The following is a 19,964-nucleotide window of genomic DNA, read 5'->3' on the forward strand; positions in this document are numbered from 1 at the left end:
CACCCGCCCGAACGAAACAAAAAAGCATTATGACAGCCAGCATTGCTAACGTCATAGCGTTTTTTCCAGACTTTAATTGGCAAAGCACAAGTGACACCTATTGGCTTTGCCAGTGCCTGTTGTTTTAGCAAGTGGCGCATTTAGGTGCAACAAGTATACCCAGACGTGGGTCCTATGCTCACCGTGCCATTGAAATCAAGGTACACCTCAATGACGAGGCCCAAAAGGATGAAAATGGTCAGGGTTGTATATGCTCCACCTGTAGGTGATGCAGCATCTGTTTATATTGTCCTCTAGTGACTAAGACTGATGGTCTCTGTCTAGAGTGGCACAGTGAACGACAAGTGGATTGGCACGCGGCTCAGATTATTGGAACCATTCCTTATATCACGTTGTTTTCCCCGTCGGGATGTCTGCCATACATATTAAAGACACTTAAATTCGGGGCACAATGATTAATGAAAGAATTGCAAATAAACTTCAAAGATATCAGCAAATGCCAGATGGTCGGTATTTTTGCTTACTGGCAATATTCCTTTCTTCCCTCTTCTATGCGCAAGGAACTTTACGAGGAAAGGGATGTGGAGGTAATGTGAATATCTGGTAAAGGGAGATTAAAAGGTGACAAGGCTGCAAAATGGGCAGTCTAAAACGAATTTTTGAACATTCGTACAGCCTATTGTCCCCTTTTTTTTTTCCTCCTATGGTAACACTGTATGCAATATTGTGCAGACAAAACAACTTTAACATTGAATTGGATTCAGCTGCCTAGGATTTGGGATAAAAGGATAATCTTTTGGTGTCTAAAATTAAGCCAGTGATATGGGCCATGGCAGCTGTAATTTTAATGTACCCACACAAGTGAGTCTTTGTTATGGGCAATAGTTACTCGCTTGTTTATGGGTCAGACAAAATATTGTATCACTCGAACAGATGGACTGGAATGAGGGTAAGATTTTCTATTGAGGGGAGAGGGTGACATGAATGACTGAAGAAGGACGACTGACCCCAATGGAGATCAGAAGCTTGCAACAACCATAGAGGCCACTGAGTAATCAAATACAGCATAGGAGGGCTAGATCTGAAAGAACAGGACAGTAAATAAAGCAGCTGAAAAGAGAAAATCTAAAAGAATTGCAAGGCTACCGACTTGTCTACACAGTCTATAGAAAGAAGGGTAGCATGGGCTCCTGGCCTGGCTAACGTGGCACAAAGAGTCCCAAATATGGTGCAAGTAGGTGCTGCAAGACTGGCTCTATCTTAGCGACAAGTGTCGCATAAAAAGGACTCCGGAACAGGAACTATCCCTAATCGACGGGTATCGTGGCTCTCCAGTCCTCTAGGATTATTTTTAACACAACATCTTAAAGTTTTGGTGCCACCGGTAAGTGGTGGCAACTGATCCCAATCCTAGGAGACCGTTATGTTTTCACTGTGAAATGTTAATATTTCTTCATGAAATTGCATCTTAGATACACCAACGGCATATTGAAAAAACGTTTGCAGTATAAAGGCAAAACAGAAGAAGCGGGGCAGAATGAGTCACTGCATATCAAACTTATTTAATAAAACACGTAGAAAGCCGCTTAAACTCTTCTGTCCAATCAGGGCAATAGAGTAACTGCAGGAAAAGCCTAATATTGCTCTGTTGGGTAGTAAAGGGAAGTGAGAGTGTAACAGAAATCAGTCATAATGCAGCTCTACATGACAATCATGAGCTTACTAACTACACTCAGTTACCACAGTCCACTGAACTAAGCTGTTCGCAGCCAAACCTTTATAACCACAATAAATACAGTTTGTGAATAATAAAATATGCCATCACCCAAATAGACAATTACTTTTATTGGTATCAAGGTAATTTGCACACACTTGCTTCATTTTTATTTAATGTTTACTAAATTGTCTAGCGATACAAATGAACAAAACCATGCGCTGTCCTTTCCACAAAATAACGAATTTATGACTAGCTTAGTTTGTTGTAGTGGGAAGCCAATTTCAGGCTAGCACTTGCTTTTCTTTATGTACTATCATCAGGCATTCGTTTAGCACTCAAAGAAACAATGCTTTACGTATGTATAACTACTGTGAGTCATGTTGGTTCATAGAGGCAGATCCATAGCAGACTTTAAAACTACCCACCTAGGATAAATTTACATACAATACACATTTATTTTTCTCCTCTTAGAAGGCAGACATAGGTACAGAATGTGAAACGTGAGAGGCTAGGGCAGAGGGAGCAAATATAACTTTATTTCAAGTCCGGGGAAAGCACCATCTGTATGGGCAAGGGCATAGCAGCATCATTCCTAGAGCATCAGCCTTCCAAAAATGTAGTTTGTTCTCCTTCCTAAATGCCTGCAATTTGTCAGAGTGGCTCCGCTATTCTCTAGGCATACGATTGTTTTGTATAACATTTTTGAAGCTCAACAAATGCCATGGGACCAACTTCTGGGTACAGCATATATTCTGGTCGTAAGATGAATATTTTAGGCGATACTATTAACTGAAAGGAGGAGTTGCAGATTATGAAGGTAGTAAGCAATAAAAGAGAAGACACAGGCAGCTAAAGAGGTGTAAGGCTGGAAAGAGGGCAGAAAAAAAAAGAGTAATTGGAAACTGTAAGATTGTAAATATTATGCTTGCATCTTGTTTTGTAAAAAGAATGGGTATGTCATGAGTACTTTGAAGGTGACAATGATCTTGTTTCTAGGATGGGAGAGATATGGTGAGTCTTTACAGGCACTGAATATTAATCCATATTTCTGTGGTATTCCTGATATAGTCCAGATGGAAGAACCATGCTTGAGCAGACGTTTTTTCATGGAGTTTAAGAAGGCTGTGAAATTATTGAGTGGCCACCGTTCCTTGTGAAGTATTTTCTAAAATCCCCCACCTTTCAGGGTTTGGCATTCAGATCTTGCTCGGGATGATCAGTTTGTGGCCCAAGTTGAAGCATAGCATAGTAGATGGAATTTGAAAAGATCTAAAAGATACTTGGGTGATTTTGTATTGGTGGCTTTCCAAGTGAGACAGGGGCTCGATGCAGAAGTTGGTGCTCTATGGTAAGCCAGGACAGTTGCAACCTGAAAGTGGAAACGTGTCTGTATTTCTTAAGGCCAGAGATGGTCCCCATTGTTCTACCAACAGAATGAACCAGCATAAAGGATATGAGCTTTAAGACAGGATCTCATTTCCAGTCGAGCAACGTAAATGCACAAATTGCAAAATAAGTATGTTCAGGCATTTCACAGATGATAATACAGGAGATCTGGACTAGTGGAAACAGAAGACTCCACATGACCAAAGCTGTTACGTGGGGCAAGTACTTCCTTGCGGTGGTTAACAAAGTTTCCCTTTTGCCTTGGTCAGCTGCAAGAGGTTTATCCTGTCTGATGTGAAGTGGGAGTAATTCACATACATTTCAGAGCCATTAAATAGGAGACAGGGACCACAGTAGAAAACATCCACGATTTAAAGAGTAATAATAATAATTATTATTATTATTAATAATCTTCCCACCACGCACTCTGCCACAGGCTCTAGGACCACCATTGTCATGCTTGCTCCTTGCTGTTTCACGTTATAAACATCTCTTTTCTATCCTCTATATTTATTTCGAAGACACAGACCACAAACAAGAGGCAGGGAAAACAACAATAGAAGAATATGACCAGTGCATATGCAAAGACATAAAATATTGTGGCTTCTGCACACATCCTTTTAGGGGCAAGGCAACTCGTTGTTAAGGCTCTTCACTATTAATCTAGATCATGAAAATGCAGGGTATAAATGTCAAAAGTTCACACACTGAAAAAGGCTCGATTCAAACACTGGTACTAGTCCTACTAACTGTCCCTTCCACTCTCTGTAAAGTTCTGTGTTCATGAACCAACAAACAAATCTTTCTCCTCAGAGTTACATTATCCGATGGCAGCTACAACTTCGATCTTCTTTCAAGAGAAGAAAAGGACAGAGTCCATGTGGTTAATTACAGTCATGGGCAAAGTAAGGTACAATATGAAATGCATTTTGTATGTAAAGATTACCAAACAGTTATTTCGCTTCATCCATTAGACAGAACAAAGCACTTTAAGAAACAAGACATAGTTACAACATCTCCAGAAATTAGACATTTTGTTAATGACTTTGCATACTATGGTCCACAATCCATTGGGCAGCCGATACAAACCTTGGTACCTACTACCATCAGCTCACTGATTGCACTCATCAGACTCTAGATGGGGAGTTGGGCTCCAAATCTGGATGGGCATAATCTAGGGTCAGCACAAAAATAAAAAACCTTTCCAAGGGAAAGGTCCTAGAGTCACTTTATCATGGATGAAGAGTGAGAGTACAAATCACATACGGTGCTGCAGAGAGTTGAGAATGCAGAGGTCTTCCTTGTACATGGTGGTGGTCCTGGAAGGTCACAAAAAAGTTGCAACAGTTCCATTCTTCCCAAGTTGCCAGGGTTCCAGTGGATAGAAGCGAAGTAAAATCCTTCCCCAAAAAGAGAAAAAAAAAAAAAAAAATCAACATGACGTTATCACTGAAACAAGTGATTGGTTACTAAATATTTACATACAACTTCAGCTTTTAAGACAAATAACTCCAGCTGGCACAAAGCAATCATCCAGATACAACAATATCTAAACTCGGTGGAACAAAGAAGTTGTAGTTTAAGTAAGGGACTTCGCTCTGTGATTACTTTGGCAGCTTTTGACAAATCTGCCACCCAGCGATTATTTTTGACAAGTCAACTTTCTTGTAGATTGCAATGTCTAAAATGAAACATTTCCATTTGAGCTCTAATAGCTCTCTGCTAAGTCAAATTACAAAACAGATTTACATCAAACCTAGCATGAAACTCGAATTTTTCTCAAAAAATATTCCCTTCGTGATTGGGGATAATTGTTCAATAGTTTTGGGGGTATTAGGGTTACAAAAAGGTGTCCAGTGCACTTTGAATGGGTACACTTGTAGCTATCCTGACAAAGTTGTTCTGGTAGAGTTGGGCATTTGCATACATGTGATGCATCAGAACTGGGTTGCCACATTTAATGTTAGTGAGACTGTGCCAAAGTGAACAGATAAACACTTTCAGGATTACCCCCTCCCTCATTGTAGTAGGCCAGGCATGGTGCCTAGAGGCCACTGTGTGTGACCAGAGACTGGCAGCTTGTTTCGGTGTATTGGGGGCTGGGTACAGTGCCCATAGGCTGGTTGAAGAGTTGGTACATAGATCCTAACCATAGGCCAATCCTTCGCCAAGAGGGCGCTGTGCATGGCTGAATACCAAAGTTATGCCCCCAGGGACCCACCACCCAAGTGATTTGGAAATCCTCCCTAAATATATCATTTGAATGATTCCCCTAGGCGGTTTGGAAGGTATAGCAGGCACCAGCGAGACTGATCCTCTTCTACTTGGACACGACCACAATGGTTTTCTCTCCTAGGGAAATGCACCAACAAATCTACCCAATCTGAAATCTCGCTATTTGGCGACTGAAATCTTAGAATTTAGATACTTTGAGCATGTAAGGATTCACCCTGGATGATCCACGTTTGTGCTTTCTCAATTAAGCGAGTCACCCAGCTATCTGGGCTAGTTATAAAGCCACATGGAATTGTTTTGTGCATTACTGTTAAACCTTTGATAAGGACACCCTTTAGTCATCGGCCTTGTATGTTTTATGTTAACATTACAAAAGTTAGGCTTGACTTTTACATCGATAAGAGTACATTTAACTGCCGCGGCTGCATGCCTACAAAGCAGACATGACAAATCTGTATTTAAAATATCAGTTATAGAGGCCTCCGTGGAAGTGCTAAAAAGGATCAATCTGCCAAGAATTGTCCAAGTACTCTCTTGGGATTTAAATATAGTATTAACAAGACTAATGGGCTCACCACGTAAGCCATTTTGTTCCTGCCCTCCACATTACCTGAGATTGAAAGTTGTATTCCTTCTGGCAATTACATTGCTGCACGGTTACCTAACTTCAAGCACTGTTCATGGAAGGCTCATGCTTCGGGGACATAAAGACAAGTTGTAGTAGGCACAAGGCTTTTCATTTTTAAAATCAGTCCACTGACTTACCTATTTTTTATTCAACAAGCTCGTACAGAATATGGCTCTGCACACTAGATGTTAGACGAGCTCTTATGTACTATGTCACTTATCAAGACAAAGCAGCTCTTTATTGGTTTCTCGTCGCCACATTTAGGAAGTTGCATTTCAGAGGGTAGAACTGCATTCATCCCAGTTGTACGAGTGTAAGACGCACACTTCTGGGTACTCCACAAGCATGTTCTACTCAAACAGGGAGCCATAATGGCTTTTTCGGTCACCATCCGTTCACACATACTAGTCACACAAGCACCACTGGTTGGCCAAGCAGTTCTTAAAAACAGTCCTGCATACTACTCACACTAATTTCCACAAACCAATGCTTTAAACAGGAGGGTGGAAGGGCGGGGGAGAGACTGCTTTACAGTCAATGCAACTGGAATGTCTTTCTTACCTGTCCTTACAGGGACACGATCAAATGCCATTCAATGCACACACGAAATCAAAAGAATGACTTAAAAGAAAAACAAATATTCCAAACCCAACACTAGATGGCAGGAGAGTGCACAGCATGTGATGTGCAACCCTACAAACAACAGATTGTAAAGATTAAGGTTTTCCTTTTAGCATCTGTTTGTCTTCCGTTGTGTTCATGACCTCTCACTTAGACAACAGGAGCAAGCAAGGGGTAGCAGGTGTTGCCCCCTCCCCACCACCACCCTTACTACCAAAAAAGACATTCAGATTTCAAAACGTCTGAATAACTGGACATTAACAGTTGAACATTTTCATCTTGGTCTCAGTTGAGTAGTTGATGAGGACGTGCTCAGGTTAATAGTTTTAAAACTCGAGGCTCCTCTTTAATGAGCTGAGAGGCATAGCAAAAAAATATTTTATGCAAATTGTTGAGTGCATTTCTTTAAGGACGTTTCCTCTTAATACACGGACTATGTAAAGTCTTCATAGTACAAGATTATTTTAAACAAGTTTTTGGGACAGGAATGTCCTCTGTATAGTAAATGGGCACGTACCCCTGTGCTGAGTGCCCAACTGCATACGAAATTGGTATACTGATATACTTTGGCCCTGGAGTCACACTAATCTAACATGCTTGTAGAAGACTAGACCTGCCCTGGCAATGCAAGGTCCAGTACTTGTATAGTGACATGGTGGGGCACACCAAGCATGCCCACATAATAGGCAACAGACTCCTGCCTATACCCTGGGTACCGTATTTTTTTTAAACTATAGTATGACCAGACCTTTTTCTTGTGCCAGTGTGAGTGTGGTCTACTAATCCCACACATGTAAAGCTGCAATGTGAAACCAGGAGCCTTCCGTGGACATCCCTTGTGGACAGAGATGCATGTGCAGCACAAGGATGGTAGCAGAACTCTGTGTGTTGTAAGCAAGTACTGGGGTTAATAGGATCCATTTTGGATCCCCCCTTTTTAGCATAGCACAAGAAAGAGGATGGGGCTGGCTCTCGGCAGACCCTGCATCCCTATGGCTGGACACTGACATGAGGAGGATCTGGACAGAATTCTCTTTAGAAATTCCACGAAATCCTTGTTTGCAAAGGACTGCTAAGCAGTTCTTCCACAGCATTGTCATTTGGTGGGTGGTAGAGGTTCTGCGGTTTCTGTTCCAGGTGTGAAAGTTTCCAGGCAGGACCTGTCGTTTTTTTTCTGTCTCCAGTTATTTCTTCGGGAATGCTTTGTACAGCCAGGTACATCGAGTTCACTTTATTTTGGCTGTTTCTTAGGATACTTTGGCAAGCACCATCACTTTGCACAAAATCTGTGCCTAGAATTGACACTTGAAAGAGAACCAACTCAATCCGGTGCAGCCCGGAAGAATTAAGACAGTGGATCCACACTGTCTGTCTAGAAAACATGTATAAAAGTGTGATCCAAACTACCTCCTTGTTCCAGTCTCCAGTTCCTCTTGGCCAAGGAAAGGAGTGTTCCAGTGTACTCAGAGCTGCTTTGCAACCAGGACTGGTGTTTGCAGCCTATGAAGATTCCCAGTGTGGACATGACCACTTTCTGCTAAAAGGGCCGATGACCGGATTAAAACCCTTGAAGCTTGCCTGTCTGCTAATAGAGGGCAGAAGCAAAACTGTCCCTGGAGGAGGAGAGACTGTCCAGGAGAGGCACAGCATCTTCCTAGGGTAAGGGACACCCAAAGGAAGTAGACAACTCCAAAAGAGTGATTCATGTGCGCCCTCTGCTCTAAAAGGGTCCCCCAGTCTCTTTGCATAGTTCCTGAGCAAGCTCCAACAAGACTGTACCAAAGTATGTAATCCATTGTCGCCCAGCAGCCTGCCGCAGGATTAAGAGACTGGTGTTGCCACTGCTGATAAAATGATACAATCAATACTGCAACAGGAAGCTGTGCTCCACGTAACTGCCCCAAGGACAGCACTGCAAGAGATTTGGCCTGGAGGCTGAAACTGTCACAGCCGATTACTGTCTGCAGCCGACCAAGAGGTCTGTCCAAGTCTGGTGCTCAGTTAGTCTGCCCCTGGGGATGAAAGACGGAGACAAGTCAATCGTGCCCCCCTTGAGACCTTCTGCAAAAGAACCACAGAAGACACTGAGCCGAGTTGCTCATTTAATTGATGAGAACATTTTGAGATAATGGAACATGAGCCTAATCCTCATCTATTCCACAAGTGTAGTAGGATGGTAATAGCAAGATCTCGACCATAGCTGGAGAAGTATACATTCTGGGAAGGAGGGGGCTGTGTAGTGCCTCACTGTTCAAGCAGCCCTGTACGACGCATCCATTGGACTGTTAAGTATTTAGTTCTGTTGTGAGATTAAAGTACTCTTTTGTTACATAAGAGTTGAGCAGTGGGTTGGACCTTATGTGATTGTGTCCGTTAGTTGACTGTTAAGTTCTGCGCTCTTGTGCTCCACACTGCTTCACTAAGCAGCCTCCGACTGCTCACCCTTGCTACCGAGTCAAGTGCAGAAAGGATTATACTTTGTTTGCAGAGCCATAGTAGAACAGATCGCAAGACACTAATGGCAAACTGCCTCGACCTCCATGGGGCCCAGGCCCTACGTCTCCTATGCACCCCTCAGCCCCCGCAAAGGGTCTAATACAAGCACTGTCCCTTCAGGTACTATATGTACAGAATTACTCCTCCACTAGATGAATAGTGTATTGTCCATATAAAAAACATCTAGGTGAAAGCTTTGTAAAAGGAGGCTAATGACTTGTTGTAGAGATCTACAACACCCAATAGTCTGCTTCGCAAAACCCTTTGGTGAAAGGGTATACCTCTCCCCAAGAAAATTTTTGGGGAGAAATAAAAAAAGTGCATATTCAAGCACAAATGTTCAAATACATTGGTTAGGCTCGGGACACCCCATCCAGTCCAAAACATCAACCCCTTCATCATATCTTACAGCCTGCTGGGAAATGCCCCGATATGCTTAGTAAAATCCAATTTCAGCATCACGTCCCAAGCTTTCAGCTGCATCTTGTTTTTCAACCTGCTTGCATGCTTTAAAGTGCCTATTTGCGCTTTTGAGAAGTGCCTCGCGATTCCCTGTAGCTACACAGGTGTGTTTCTGTTTGCTACTGTTAGCATAATGGAGAATCTGCAGCCTGGTAACATCCCCACTCTCAAAACTGACATTCTTAACACTCACAAAACAGCAGTGATACGGCAGGTGCTAACTGGGAGTACTGGGATTCTTATCCCCCCTCTTTAAACGACAATCACCGGCAAAGGTGTTTGCATTTTGTATAGTGAAAAGATTCTGACATGTTAGCGATGCTACATTTTTAGCCCAGGGTTAGTGGGGGGTATCAACTCTCAGCCTTTTAGTTGCCCCAATTTGAGCCTTCTATCATCTCTCACAACTCTGACTGGTAACTGGTATCCCTACAGCCTGCAAAAACCTGGGAGCTCGGCAAATGAGGGTTCAAATTGAGTTGATGATGTCAAGAGAAACAAATACAAAGTAAGAAATCTGAGAACAGGATGGGAGTATAGAGGAGAGAATGAAAAGCACGAAACTGAATGACCAAGAGAGCAGAGTGAAGATGAGGTGACAGAAACAAAGACAGGTGAGTGAGAGGACAGAGATAGGGAGCAGGAGAAAAGGTTAGCATTTTTAAAATGTCTATTACAACCTGTGTGTCAGTACACCAGTGTCCTAATTCAAAGTGACATTTTTGTGCCTGTGATCTACAGATATGCCAATTTACGCTTTAGGCTTAGAGTGTCATCCAGGTGGCCCAACAGAGATATGCTTCTCTGCAGGGGCACATCTCCTTGTAGGCACCAGCCATCGAGACCTTTGTAACAGCAGTAGGTTCATGAGATAGCTGGAACCACTGCCACAAGTCTCCCTTGTCAGCTCCTGAATGATCAGCTCCCAAGATGCACTGCAGAAACCCTGGTACCTTCATCTCCTGCACCATCACAAAGAGCAGTTTTTACCCTCTTTAATCCAGCAGTGGCCATACAATCGCTCTCTGGGAGATATAGGTAAGGCTTGCATCAAAGTCAAGTTGTGCCATGGGGAACTGATCAGTAGAATCCACAAGCTGACTACAACATACTTATTCAGCCACGCTCTCTGGCCATCTCACAACGTACTGAAGAGATAAAAATACCCAAGAAGAAAACTGCTCATTTTCTAAAATACTGTACGAGCTCAATGTTTTACAGTCCTGTGATGAGCCATGGGTTAATCATGTAATGGATAAAAAAAAATAATAATAATAAATATATATATATATATATATATATATATATATATATCTTTGTGTTCTGCTGTGGTTTCCAATATGCAAGGGTTAGTTGCTGGCAGTATGTGTCATGGGGTTTCTGCTCATGGAATAAACTTGAGATCACTCCAAATGGAGTGAGTAGAATACAGGAATATCTCTGAAATGACTGAAGTAGACGATGAGTCGGATTTAGTCAATGCTGTTGAAAAAAAAAAAAAAAAAAAAATCTTTGAAAAAAAAAAAGTGTGATTAGCAACAAAACTGGTAGCACGAGTCGGGGGGGGGGGGCATCATACTGTATGGGGAAGGTGTCACCTCGTTTGTGTCACAGATGTGGGTCCATCTGCATTCCTTCCTGAACAGGAGAAGTTTGCTGTGGTCATGGTGAATGCCAAATTCAAATGGTTGAGGTGGTGTTTACGAGGTGTTTAGCACAAATTCTACCATATCAGTCTTAGAGACTTTGGGAGAGAAGGTATTCCTTCAGTGTTGGTAACTGACAATGGTGCACAACTCACCCTGGTCGACAACATAGGAATGAAGCATGTTTGTATGTCCTTGTGCAATCCACAATGAAATGGCACAGTGGAAAGGATCAACAGGTTGGCAAAGGGTACTATGGAATTGTCAAGTAGTGTGGGGCTGTCTGTTCAGGATGCCATTAAACACATGTTGTGGGCTAATCAAATCACTGAGTGCCAATACTGGGAAAATGCTGTTTAAAATGATGCGTGGTAGGCAGCCTGGGAAATAGTTGGTTTCCCCCATTGATGTGTGGTATAGGTTCGAAAGAATGGGTGCACTGGAAAAACAGCAATGGTGCGTTATCAATAAGGGTGATTGGGTTAAAGTCAGACCTGGTGAGGTGAGCAGCAGTTTGTGGCAGATTTCATGGTCCCCACAAGGTAAAGGCTGTTGGCGGTAATTGGCTCATATTGAAGCATGGCCAATCCTGGAATTTGAAGACAGTTGCTTTGTATAGGCAGCGGTGTGGCCTTAGAGTGAAGGGAAGTGAAAGATAGTGAGTTTTAGAGGGAAAAGGGTGGTAGAAGTGAGGTGGTGTCTGAGGGTGGAGACTTGGGGTTTCCGGTTGAAAGGGCAGTGAGGTCACGGCGATCGCCAAGATATTTGGGGGGATAAGTTGTCTCTGTAGGGTTCTCGGTCTGGGGTTCCTGTCTTGTCTAGGTGTGTTGTGTATTCACTCCGTGTGTCAAAAACTGTTTGTACGATTGGGTTTTGTTCATTCTCTGTGTTTGGTGTTAGTGTTTGTCTAGTTAGGAAGAGAGAGGGACATGTGACAATGGGCTCAGTGCTGTTCAGCCTTGTGATGCACCAGGTAAATGTTAACTATGTAATGCATTTATGACCTCTGTGTTCTACTGTGGCTTTAAATATACAAGGGTCAGTTTCTGGCTGTACCTGGCCTTGAGGTGTCGTGGGGTTTTTGCAGATGGACTAAACTTGAGATCTCTTCAAACTCTGCGGTGGACAACCGTATGTGCTACAGACTCATTAATAAACATTTAAGTTTTCACTTCATAATGGACTTAAGTTTGCATAGTAATTACTGTTTCCCACAATCGTTTGGCACCTCGAGAAAAGTCGTGGATAAAAACATTTGGTGCCCTTAGTGGGCCAAAGGCATGACAGGCATATAAAAAAAAAAAAAAAAAAATTAAGCAAAAATATATTTTCGTCAATGTTGCTGCATTTGTTGCATCAGCATGCTGAAACAAACACTGCTTGGTGCGCAGACAACCAAGATGTGTGCCACCCTCTGGCCCCTGCCCTATTTATAGTAATAACATCTCATACCGGTCAGTGGGGAGCCCGAGCTCCTGGGTGAGGAACTGGAAGAAGCGGGCACTGTGCTCCTTGTTCTGCTCTGCTGTCCCCACCACAGCGATGGAGGTGATGGCTAACTGAACGCACGGTGCAGATGAACCGCCCACCAGCATTGTTAGATCACTCTTCACTGTCACGTTCACTTTCTGGGGAAAAAGCACAAATCCTCGAATCAGAAACTGTATTTGTAGATCCTTTCCTGTGTATGCATCATTCGATCACAGACTTGAGATGCTCAGCCAGGACCTTGGTTGGAAAGTCCAAGGCAGAGCACTGGTGGTGTGTGATCCAGTCAGTGTTAAGCAGGGCTGGCTTCAGGACTGGTGGCACCCTGTGCGACAGTTTGTGCTGCCCCCCCTCCCCCCCCCCCCCAAGTTTCACTTACTACCACCCGGCAAATGTGCCCCTCCTCTCCCCATCGCTCCCCCTTCACATACATTCATGTGTTTTAAAGCACTTGTAAAGGTTGGCTTTACTAATCCACTCAGCTAGTCACATAAAATATAGGGGCATATTTAAGAGCCCCTCGCACTATTCTAACACCACATTAGCGGCAATTTTTTTTTACGCTGAGGCGTTAGAAGGCCAAAAACGCAGTGCCATATTTATACTTTGTATCCTGTTGCGCTACATTATGCCTGCGCCAGTCAATGTAGGCAAAGGCGGCATTCCCCCGTTAGGGAGGGCCAAATAAATGGTGCAAACAAATCTGACAGATTTCCTTGCATCATTTTGTTCCGGCTCCTTGAACGCCTGCTCATAGCAGGTGTTAAAAGGAGGCGTCTGTTGGTTACAATGGGCCTCTGGGTGCTTTGCAGGATTAGCATCAACATTTTTTACGCTAATCCTGCAAAGCGTCAGACTAACATAAAAAATCCTGACACTAGTCCCCTAACTACCGCCATGTTGCACCATATTTTAAATACAGCGCACACATGGTGGTGTTAGGGGAGCGCTAAAGGGCGCCAGAAAAGTGGTGCAGCACTGTGTGCGGCGCCACTATTTTCAAATATCCACGTGGGTACATATTTAAGAGCCCCTAGTGCCATTCCAATGCCACATAGTGTCATTTTTTTTTAAGCTAATGTAGCGTTAGAGGGCTAAAAACGCTGCGCCATATTTACAAAGTGGTGCAGTGCCAGCATTGCGCCACATCATGCCTCTGCATAATGTATGCAAAGGGAGCATCCCGCCCTCCTGACAGATTTCTTTGCGTCATTTTTTCCCGGCACTTTTAATGCTTGCTCAGAGCAGGCATTAAAATGAGGCTTCCATTGGTTACAATGGGCCTTTGGTGCTTTGCGTCAACATTTTTGATGCTCATCCTGCAAGTGCTGGACTAGCATAAAGAATTCTGACGCTAGTCCCCTAACTACCGCCATGGTGCACCGTATTTTAAATATGACGCACACATGGTGGCATATTGGGGGGGAGGGGGCGTGGAAGTGCTAAAGGTTGCAAGAAAAGTGACGCAGCACTGTGTGCAGCACCACTTTTTTCAAATATGCCCCATAAGGCAGTGCTTAATTTGTAAATAAAAAGGTACCGGTGCCCAAGGCCCTCCTCTTAAACATGCTGCTGCTGCAATTAAATGTGTGAACATGGAATACAGAGGCAGCGTAATCCTGAACTCATCTCAGGCCTCTTCAATCCATTTACAGGCACTCCCTGCCCCTTCAGCTCACTCTTGCGGATTTCTGAGTTTTCACATTGAGGCGCTTTTTCGTTTTTCTCTTCCTCAGTCTTTCCCATATGTGCCTTTGTCTCGCAGTAAATGTTTGAGGCAGAAAAATAAGGGCCGGCCCTCAAAAATAAGTGCCGGTCCTGCGCACCGGAAACAACAAGCACAAATTAAGCACTGCCATAGGGGCATATTTAAGAGCCTCTAGTACCATTCTAACGCCACATTAGTGTAATTTTGTTTTACATTAATATGGTGTTAGAATGCCAAAAACACTGCACCACTTTGTAACCCTTTGCATTACATTGTGCCTGCACCAGGCATAATGTATGCAAAGGGGGGAATCCCCCCCCTGACTAGGGGGCCCTAAAAACATTACGCAAATATCTGTTAGATTTCTTTGCATCATTTTTTTCCGGCACTTTTAACACCCGCACAGAGCAGGCATTAAAAGGAGGCTTCCATTAGTTACAATGGGACTCTGGGTGCTTTGCAAGATTAGCATCAACATTTTTTACGCTAATCCTGCAAAGCGCTGGACCAGTGTTAAAAAAAAAAAAAAAAAAAAAAAGTTGACCCTAGTCGTCTCCTGCCATGGTGCGCTGTATTTTATATATGAAGCGCAAATGATGACATTAGGGGGGGCGCTAAGGGGTGCAAAAAAAAGTGGCACTTTTCTTAAATATGCCCATAGTTCTGTTTTTTTGCAGCAGGCAGATTAACCCCCTATGCTACTTTATGTTGAGCCAAAGGTGCCACCAGCCAAAACTCCCATCTCTCTCCCTAGCGGGAACATTAATCACAAGAGGTATCTTGACATTTTAATGGTTTCTTGAAAGCTAAACGCACAAGGAACTTTTCAGCAGGTGCTTTTAAATCACAAGTTTGTTTCGGAAGTTATTGCTAAACACAGCGGACCCCCTGAGGTCAGTGGCCGGTGGGGTTGCACCAATCGCACCACCCAAAAGTCGGCCCTGGTGGTAAGGAATTTTCAAGATTGGTGCCTTCTTAGCTCAGATCTATGGGTGAGTGGTGCAGGGGTAGCCTCTGGTTTTGTAGTGTGGAGAGCTGGTTCTGGGGCCTAGCACAGCAGGTTTAGGTGGGTGTGGTCCTTCTCTGCACAGAGGATGAATGGAGTGGGATGTTTTGCCCAGCTCTGCAGGGGCCTTGTGATGTGCCTAGCTGGGCTCTGCTCTGTGTGCATCTAAACCCACCTCTGATAGCAACAGTTTGGGGAAAACGAACTTGGGGCCATACGTACAAACACATTTTCCCATAGACACAGAATGGGTAAAAACCTTTGTTACATCTGGCCCTTGGTGAGGATGTGGGGTAGTGGTGTCTTTCTTTAGGTCTAGCTTTACAGGTGTGAGAAACTGGTACTATACTATATTTGCATGATCAGCTAATGGGGGAGGAGTGGAGAGATAAGGGATCCAGCTCCCCTCACCATATCACCTCGAAAAAGGGAGCAGGGGCCAGCTCACCACCCGTGCACAGCTGGGTAGAGTTGCGCTGCTCCCCGTGCCCCGGGGGCGATCTGGGTGCTGGAGCTGCCTGGGTCTGCTGAGGGAGCATCTCTGGTCTGGAGGTGTGAAGATTAGATGATCTTTCTTTTCCATTTAGCCCTGGCAGTGTGCGAGGAGCAGGTGTTGTGCGTGATGTCTGTCTCCGGTACATTTCTATTGACGTTTAATTTGTGGCAGTGGGCACCAATACTCATTTTTAGTAATTGGGACTTATTTCTCATTATCAGACTGACCGAAAGCAAGAGAAAAAGAAAGGTGGAAGACGGGAAACAGTGACAAAGAGGGAAGGGTGGGATAAAGAAGAACATACACGAGTGGGATAAAAGAACAGGGATGTAGGGTGGCGGAAGAAGAGGAATCTCGTCTTCCGAAGACTAAGTAGCCGGTGCTGTCACTGTGGGGGTGATGAGCTGCTGCTGTCTATCTGTACAGGCGAGGAGATGGGACTGTATCTTTCTATCATCAGCTCTGAAGCTGTGAGGTGCTGGTGCTGCTCTCTCACTGTCCTAAGCTCAGCTCTGTGGGGTTAGGAGCTGGTGCTAGCTCTCTAGGCTCAGCTCTGCGGGGCACTGTGCTCTCTAGGCTCAGCTCTGTGGGGTTAGGAGCTGGTGCTAGCTCTCTAGGCTCAGCTCTGCGGGGCACTGTGCTCTCTAGGCTCAGCTCTGTGGGGTCCAGGAGCTGGCACTGTACTCTCTAGGGGTGAGGAGCTGGTGATGTCTCTCTAACCTCACCCCCCCCCAGGTCAGGAGTTGGTGCTGCTGTCTTTCTAACATCAGCTCTGTGGGGTCAGGAGCTGGTGCCGTCTCTATAGGCTGAGTTTTGAAGGGGTGAGGAGCTGGCGCCGTCTCTATAGGCTCAGCTCTGTTGGAGTGAGGAGCTGGTGCGGTCTCTCCAACTGCACCCCCGGGGTCAGGAGCTGGTACGGTCTTTCGAACATCAGTTCTGTGGAGGTATGGAGCTGGTGCTGTCTCTAGGCTGAACTCTGTAGGAATGAGGAGCTGGTGCGGTCTCTTTAACCCAGAGGTCTTCAAACTGGGGGGCGGGCCTCAGGTGATTGGGGGGGGAGACTTTAGCCAAAAGACGCATTACACAGATAACAGGCCTTTGTTTTAAGCAGAAGCATGTTATTGCATTTTTAAAAAGGTAACAGTACTTAACAGCAATGTTTAAATAGGTCTAGACATATTTAAACATTGCTGTCTTTATAAAATAATTGTGAAAAATTCCGAGGGGGGCCCAATGATTTTTAGTTTTCAACGGGGGGGGGGGGGGGGGGTACGTGGCATTAAAAAGTTTGGAGACCACTGCTTTAACCTCACCCCCGGGGGTCAGAAGCTGGTGCTGTCTTTCTAACATCAGCTCTGTGGGGTTCAGGAGCTGGCGCTCCCTCTCTCTAGTCTCAGCTCTGTGGGGGGGTTCAGGAGCTGGCGCTCCCTCTCTCTAGTCTCAGCTCTGTTGGGGGGGGGGGGGTCAGGAGCTGGCGCTCCCTCTCTCTAGTCTCAGCTCTGTGGGGGGGGGGGGGGGGGTCAGGAGCTGGCGCTGTCTCTAGTCTCAGCTCTGTGGGGGGTTCAGGAGCTGGCGCTGTCTCTAGTCTCAGCTCTGTGGGGGGTTCAGGAGCTGGCGCTGTCTCTAGTCTCAGCTCTGTGGGGGGTTCAGGAGCTGGCGCTCCCTCTCTCTAGTCTCAGCTCTGTGGGGGGTTCAGGAGCTGGCGCTCCCTCTCTCTAGTCTCAGCTCTGTGGGGGGGGGGGGGGGGGGGGGGTCAGGAGCTGGCGCTCCCTCTCTCTAGTCTCAGCTCTGTGGGGGGGTTCAGGAGCTGGCGCTGTCTCTAGTCTCAGCTCTGTGGGGGGTTCAGGAGCTGGCGCTGTCTCTAGTCTCAGCTCTGTGGGGGGTTCAGGAGCTGGCGCGGTCTCTAGTCTCAGCTCTGTGGGGGGTTCAGGAGCTGGCGCTCCCTCTCTCTAGTCTCAGCTCTGTGGGGGGGTTCAGGAACTGGCGCTCCCTCTCTCTAGTCTCAGCTCTGTGGGGGGGGTCAGGAGCTGGCGCTCCCTCTCTCTAGTCTCAGCTCTGTGGGGGGGGGTCAGGAGCTGGCGCTCCCTCTCTCTAGTCTCAGCTCTGTGGGGGGTTCAGGAGCTGGCGCTCCCTCTCTCTAGTCTCAGCTCTGTGGGGGGGGTCAGGAGCTGGCGCTCCCTCTCTCTAGTCTCAGCTCTGTGGGGGGGGTCAGGAGCTGGCGCTCCCTCTCTCTAGTCTCAGCTCTGTGGGGGGGTTCAGGAGCTGGCGCTCCCTCTCTCTAGTCTCAGCTCTGTGGGGGGGTTCAGGAGCTGGCGCTCCCTCTCTCTAGTCTCAGCTCTGTGGGGGGGGTTCAGGAGCTGGCGCTCCCTCTCTCTAGTCTCAGCTCTGTGGGGGGGGTTCAGGAGCTGGCGCTCCCTCTCTCTAGTCTCAGCTCTGTGGGGGGGTTCAGGAGCTAGCGCTCCCTCTCTCTAGTCTCAGCTCTGTGGGGGGGTCAGGAGCTGGCGCGGTCTCTTGGCTGAGCTCTGTAGGGGTGACGTGCAGTCTACTCAGCTTTGTAGGATGGAAACTGTGGCTCTAGGTGGAGTTGTGGGGCGGGGGTAGCTGTGTCTTTTTTTTGGGGGGGGTATCTGCGAGGAGCATGTACCCTGCGTCTGCTTTCTAGACACAGATCTGTGGGTGTTGCGAGTGTGTGCTGTGTACCTGTGCCCGATGGTTAAGCTCCGGGTGTGTGATAATGGGCCCCCATCTGTCCCTAAACTTGCTGTATGGATTGGGGGGCGGGTGGTGGTTGGTACAACAGGTGTGCCTTCCTGTCGCGTGTCTAGCAAGGCTCAGCTACGTGTGTGTGTTTATGGAGTTGCCGCTGTGTGTCTGAGTCGAAGGCTGAGCTCTAGAGAGTATTTTTTTTTGGGGGGGGGGGGGGCTGGTGTCCACACCTCATCATAGACCTGCTCTTCGGATGTATGTGGGGAGCTAATGCTGTGACTGTTGTGTCGTGTGTGTCAGTCTATTCGAAGGGCCAGTTCTCTGGGCGCGTGTGGCGAGGGTGCCGTGCCTCCGTGTCCGAAGGCTGGGCTCTAGGGGTGTGGGGAATGGCAGCTATTACTGCGGGTGCGACTTGTGTCGTGTGTATGAATGACCCTTTCTGGGTTATGTCGTGCGTGTCTATCGGAAGGCTCGGCTCTCTGGGTGGGTGTGTGGAGCGGATGCCATGTGTCGCCTGGTTTGGTACAATGTGTGTTAATCTTTCTGGACTGCGCCGTGTTGTGTGTGTCTAGCTGAAGGCTTAGCTCTGAGGGGGTGTAGTGAGCTGGCACCAGGCGGAGCTGTGGGTTTTTTTTTTGGGGGGGGGGGGGGGGGGCGCAGGGGCGAAGTGACAACTGTGCCCGAGAGCCTCTAGGCGGGCGGTGCGGGGGGGGGTTTACACCCGCTGTAGGGGGAGCCAGTGCAGTCTTTTCTAACTTTAGGCTGTACTGGGAGCCGGTGCTCCGCCTTCCCTTCAGGGTGTGTGGGGAACTGGAGGTCTGTGTGCCTCCTGCTTGGGCTCGGTTCTTGGAGTGTTGTGCTCCGGAGGCGGGGGCGCTTCTCTGCGCCTGAGCTGTATGTACAGCCCGTGCTGCCTCAGCCCACTGTAAGGTGTGTGGGGAAGCGAAGCTCTAGGTGCCTCTTTCTCGGGCTCGGCTCTGGGGAGGTGGCTGGGGGCGGGCACCCTCAGACTCGGGTTAACCGAGGGAACCAGTGCTGCTCCGGGTCTCGGCGGGGAGGCCTCCCGGTCTCTCAGAGCCCAGCACTAGCGTGCCAGGTGTACTGCACACCGCCCCCGGCCTCACCGCCTCGGGCTTGTCCAGGATCTTGGCGGCCGCCGCGCTCAGCTTGTTCGCGAACCCTTCGGGCAGCTGCGCGGCCGGGAGGTTGGTGTCCAGCTCCAGGAAGGGCATCTCTGCGCCGGCGAGTGTCCGCGGAGGTGAGAGCAGAGGCGGGAGGACGGAGACTAGTACCCGGCCGAGTCAGAGAGGACTCTTGTAACACTCCGCCTAACTGTGACATCACAGAGCAGCTTCAACGTGGCTCACCA

The 19,964-nt window shown here is 46.7% G+C and overlaps 2 protein-coding genes across 5 annotated transcripts in view; one reads left to right on the plus strand and one right to left on the minus strand.

Moving 5' to 3' along the window:
* LOC138266392 (putative nuclease HARBI1) overlaps positions 1-19,964 on the plus strand; it is a 331,311-nt gene that overhangs the window by 159,319 nt on the left and 152,028 nt on the right. The window lies entirely within an intron of this gene.
* Positions 1,826-19,921, minus strand: LOC138266394 (D-dopachrome decarboxylase-B-like). Its single transcript, XM_069215165.1, has 3 exons — positions 19,720-19,921; positions 12,644-12,819; positions 1,826-4,503 (listed from the first exon to the last, which is right to left on the minus strand). Exons 1-3 carry the CDS (start codon positions 19,825-19,827, stop codon positions 4,431-4,433), a joined length of 357 nt encoding a protein of 118 aa, XP_069071266.1. The 5' UTR covers positions 19,828-19,921; the 3' UTR covers positions 1,826-4,430.

This window comes from Pleurodeles waltl, chromosome 11, assembly GCF_031143425.1.
Source record: "Pleurodeles waltl isolate 20211129_DDA chromosome 11, aPleWal1.hap1.20221129, whole genome shotgun sequence".
NCBI classification, from domain to species: Eukaryota; Metazoa; Chordata; class Amphibia; order Caudata; family Salamandridae; genus Pleurodeles; species Pleurodeles waltl.

What these genes read in the sequence shown, in the direction of transcription:
- LOC138266394 (XM_069215165.1), bottom strand. Translation starts at nt 19,827, where the DNA reads ATGCCCTTCCTGGAGCTGGACACCAACCTCCCGGCCGCGCAGCTGCCC. An exon ending in TCCTGGACAAGCCCGAGGCG is followed by an intron (nt 12,820 to 19,719) that starts GTGAGGCCGGGG and finishes CTTTTTCCCCAG; the next exon opens with AAAGTGAACGTGACAGTGAA. An exon ending in CTCGGGCTCCCCACTGACCG is followed by an intron (nt 4,504 to 12,643) that starts GTATGAGATGTT and finishes TTTTTGGGGAAG; the next exon opens with GATTTTACTTCGCTTCTATC.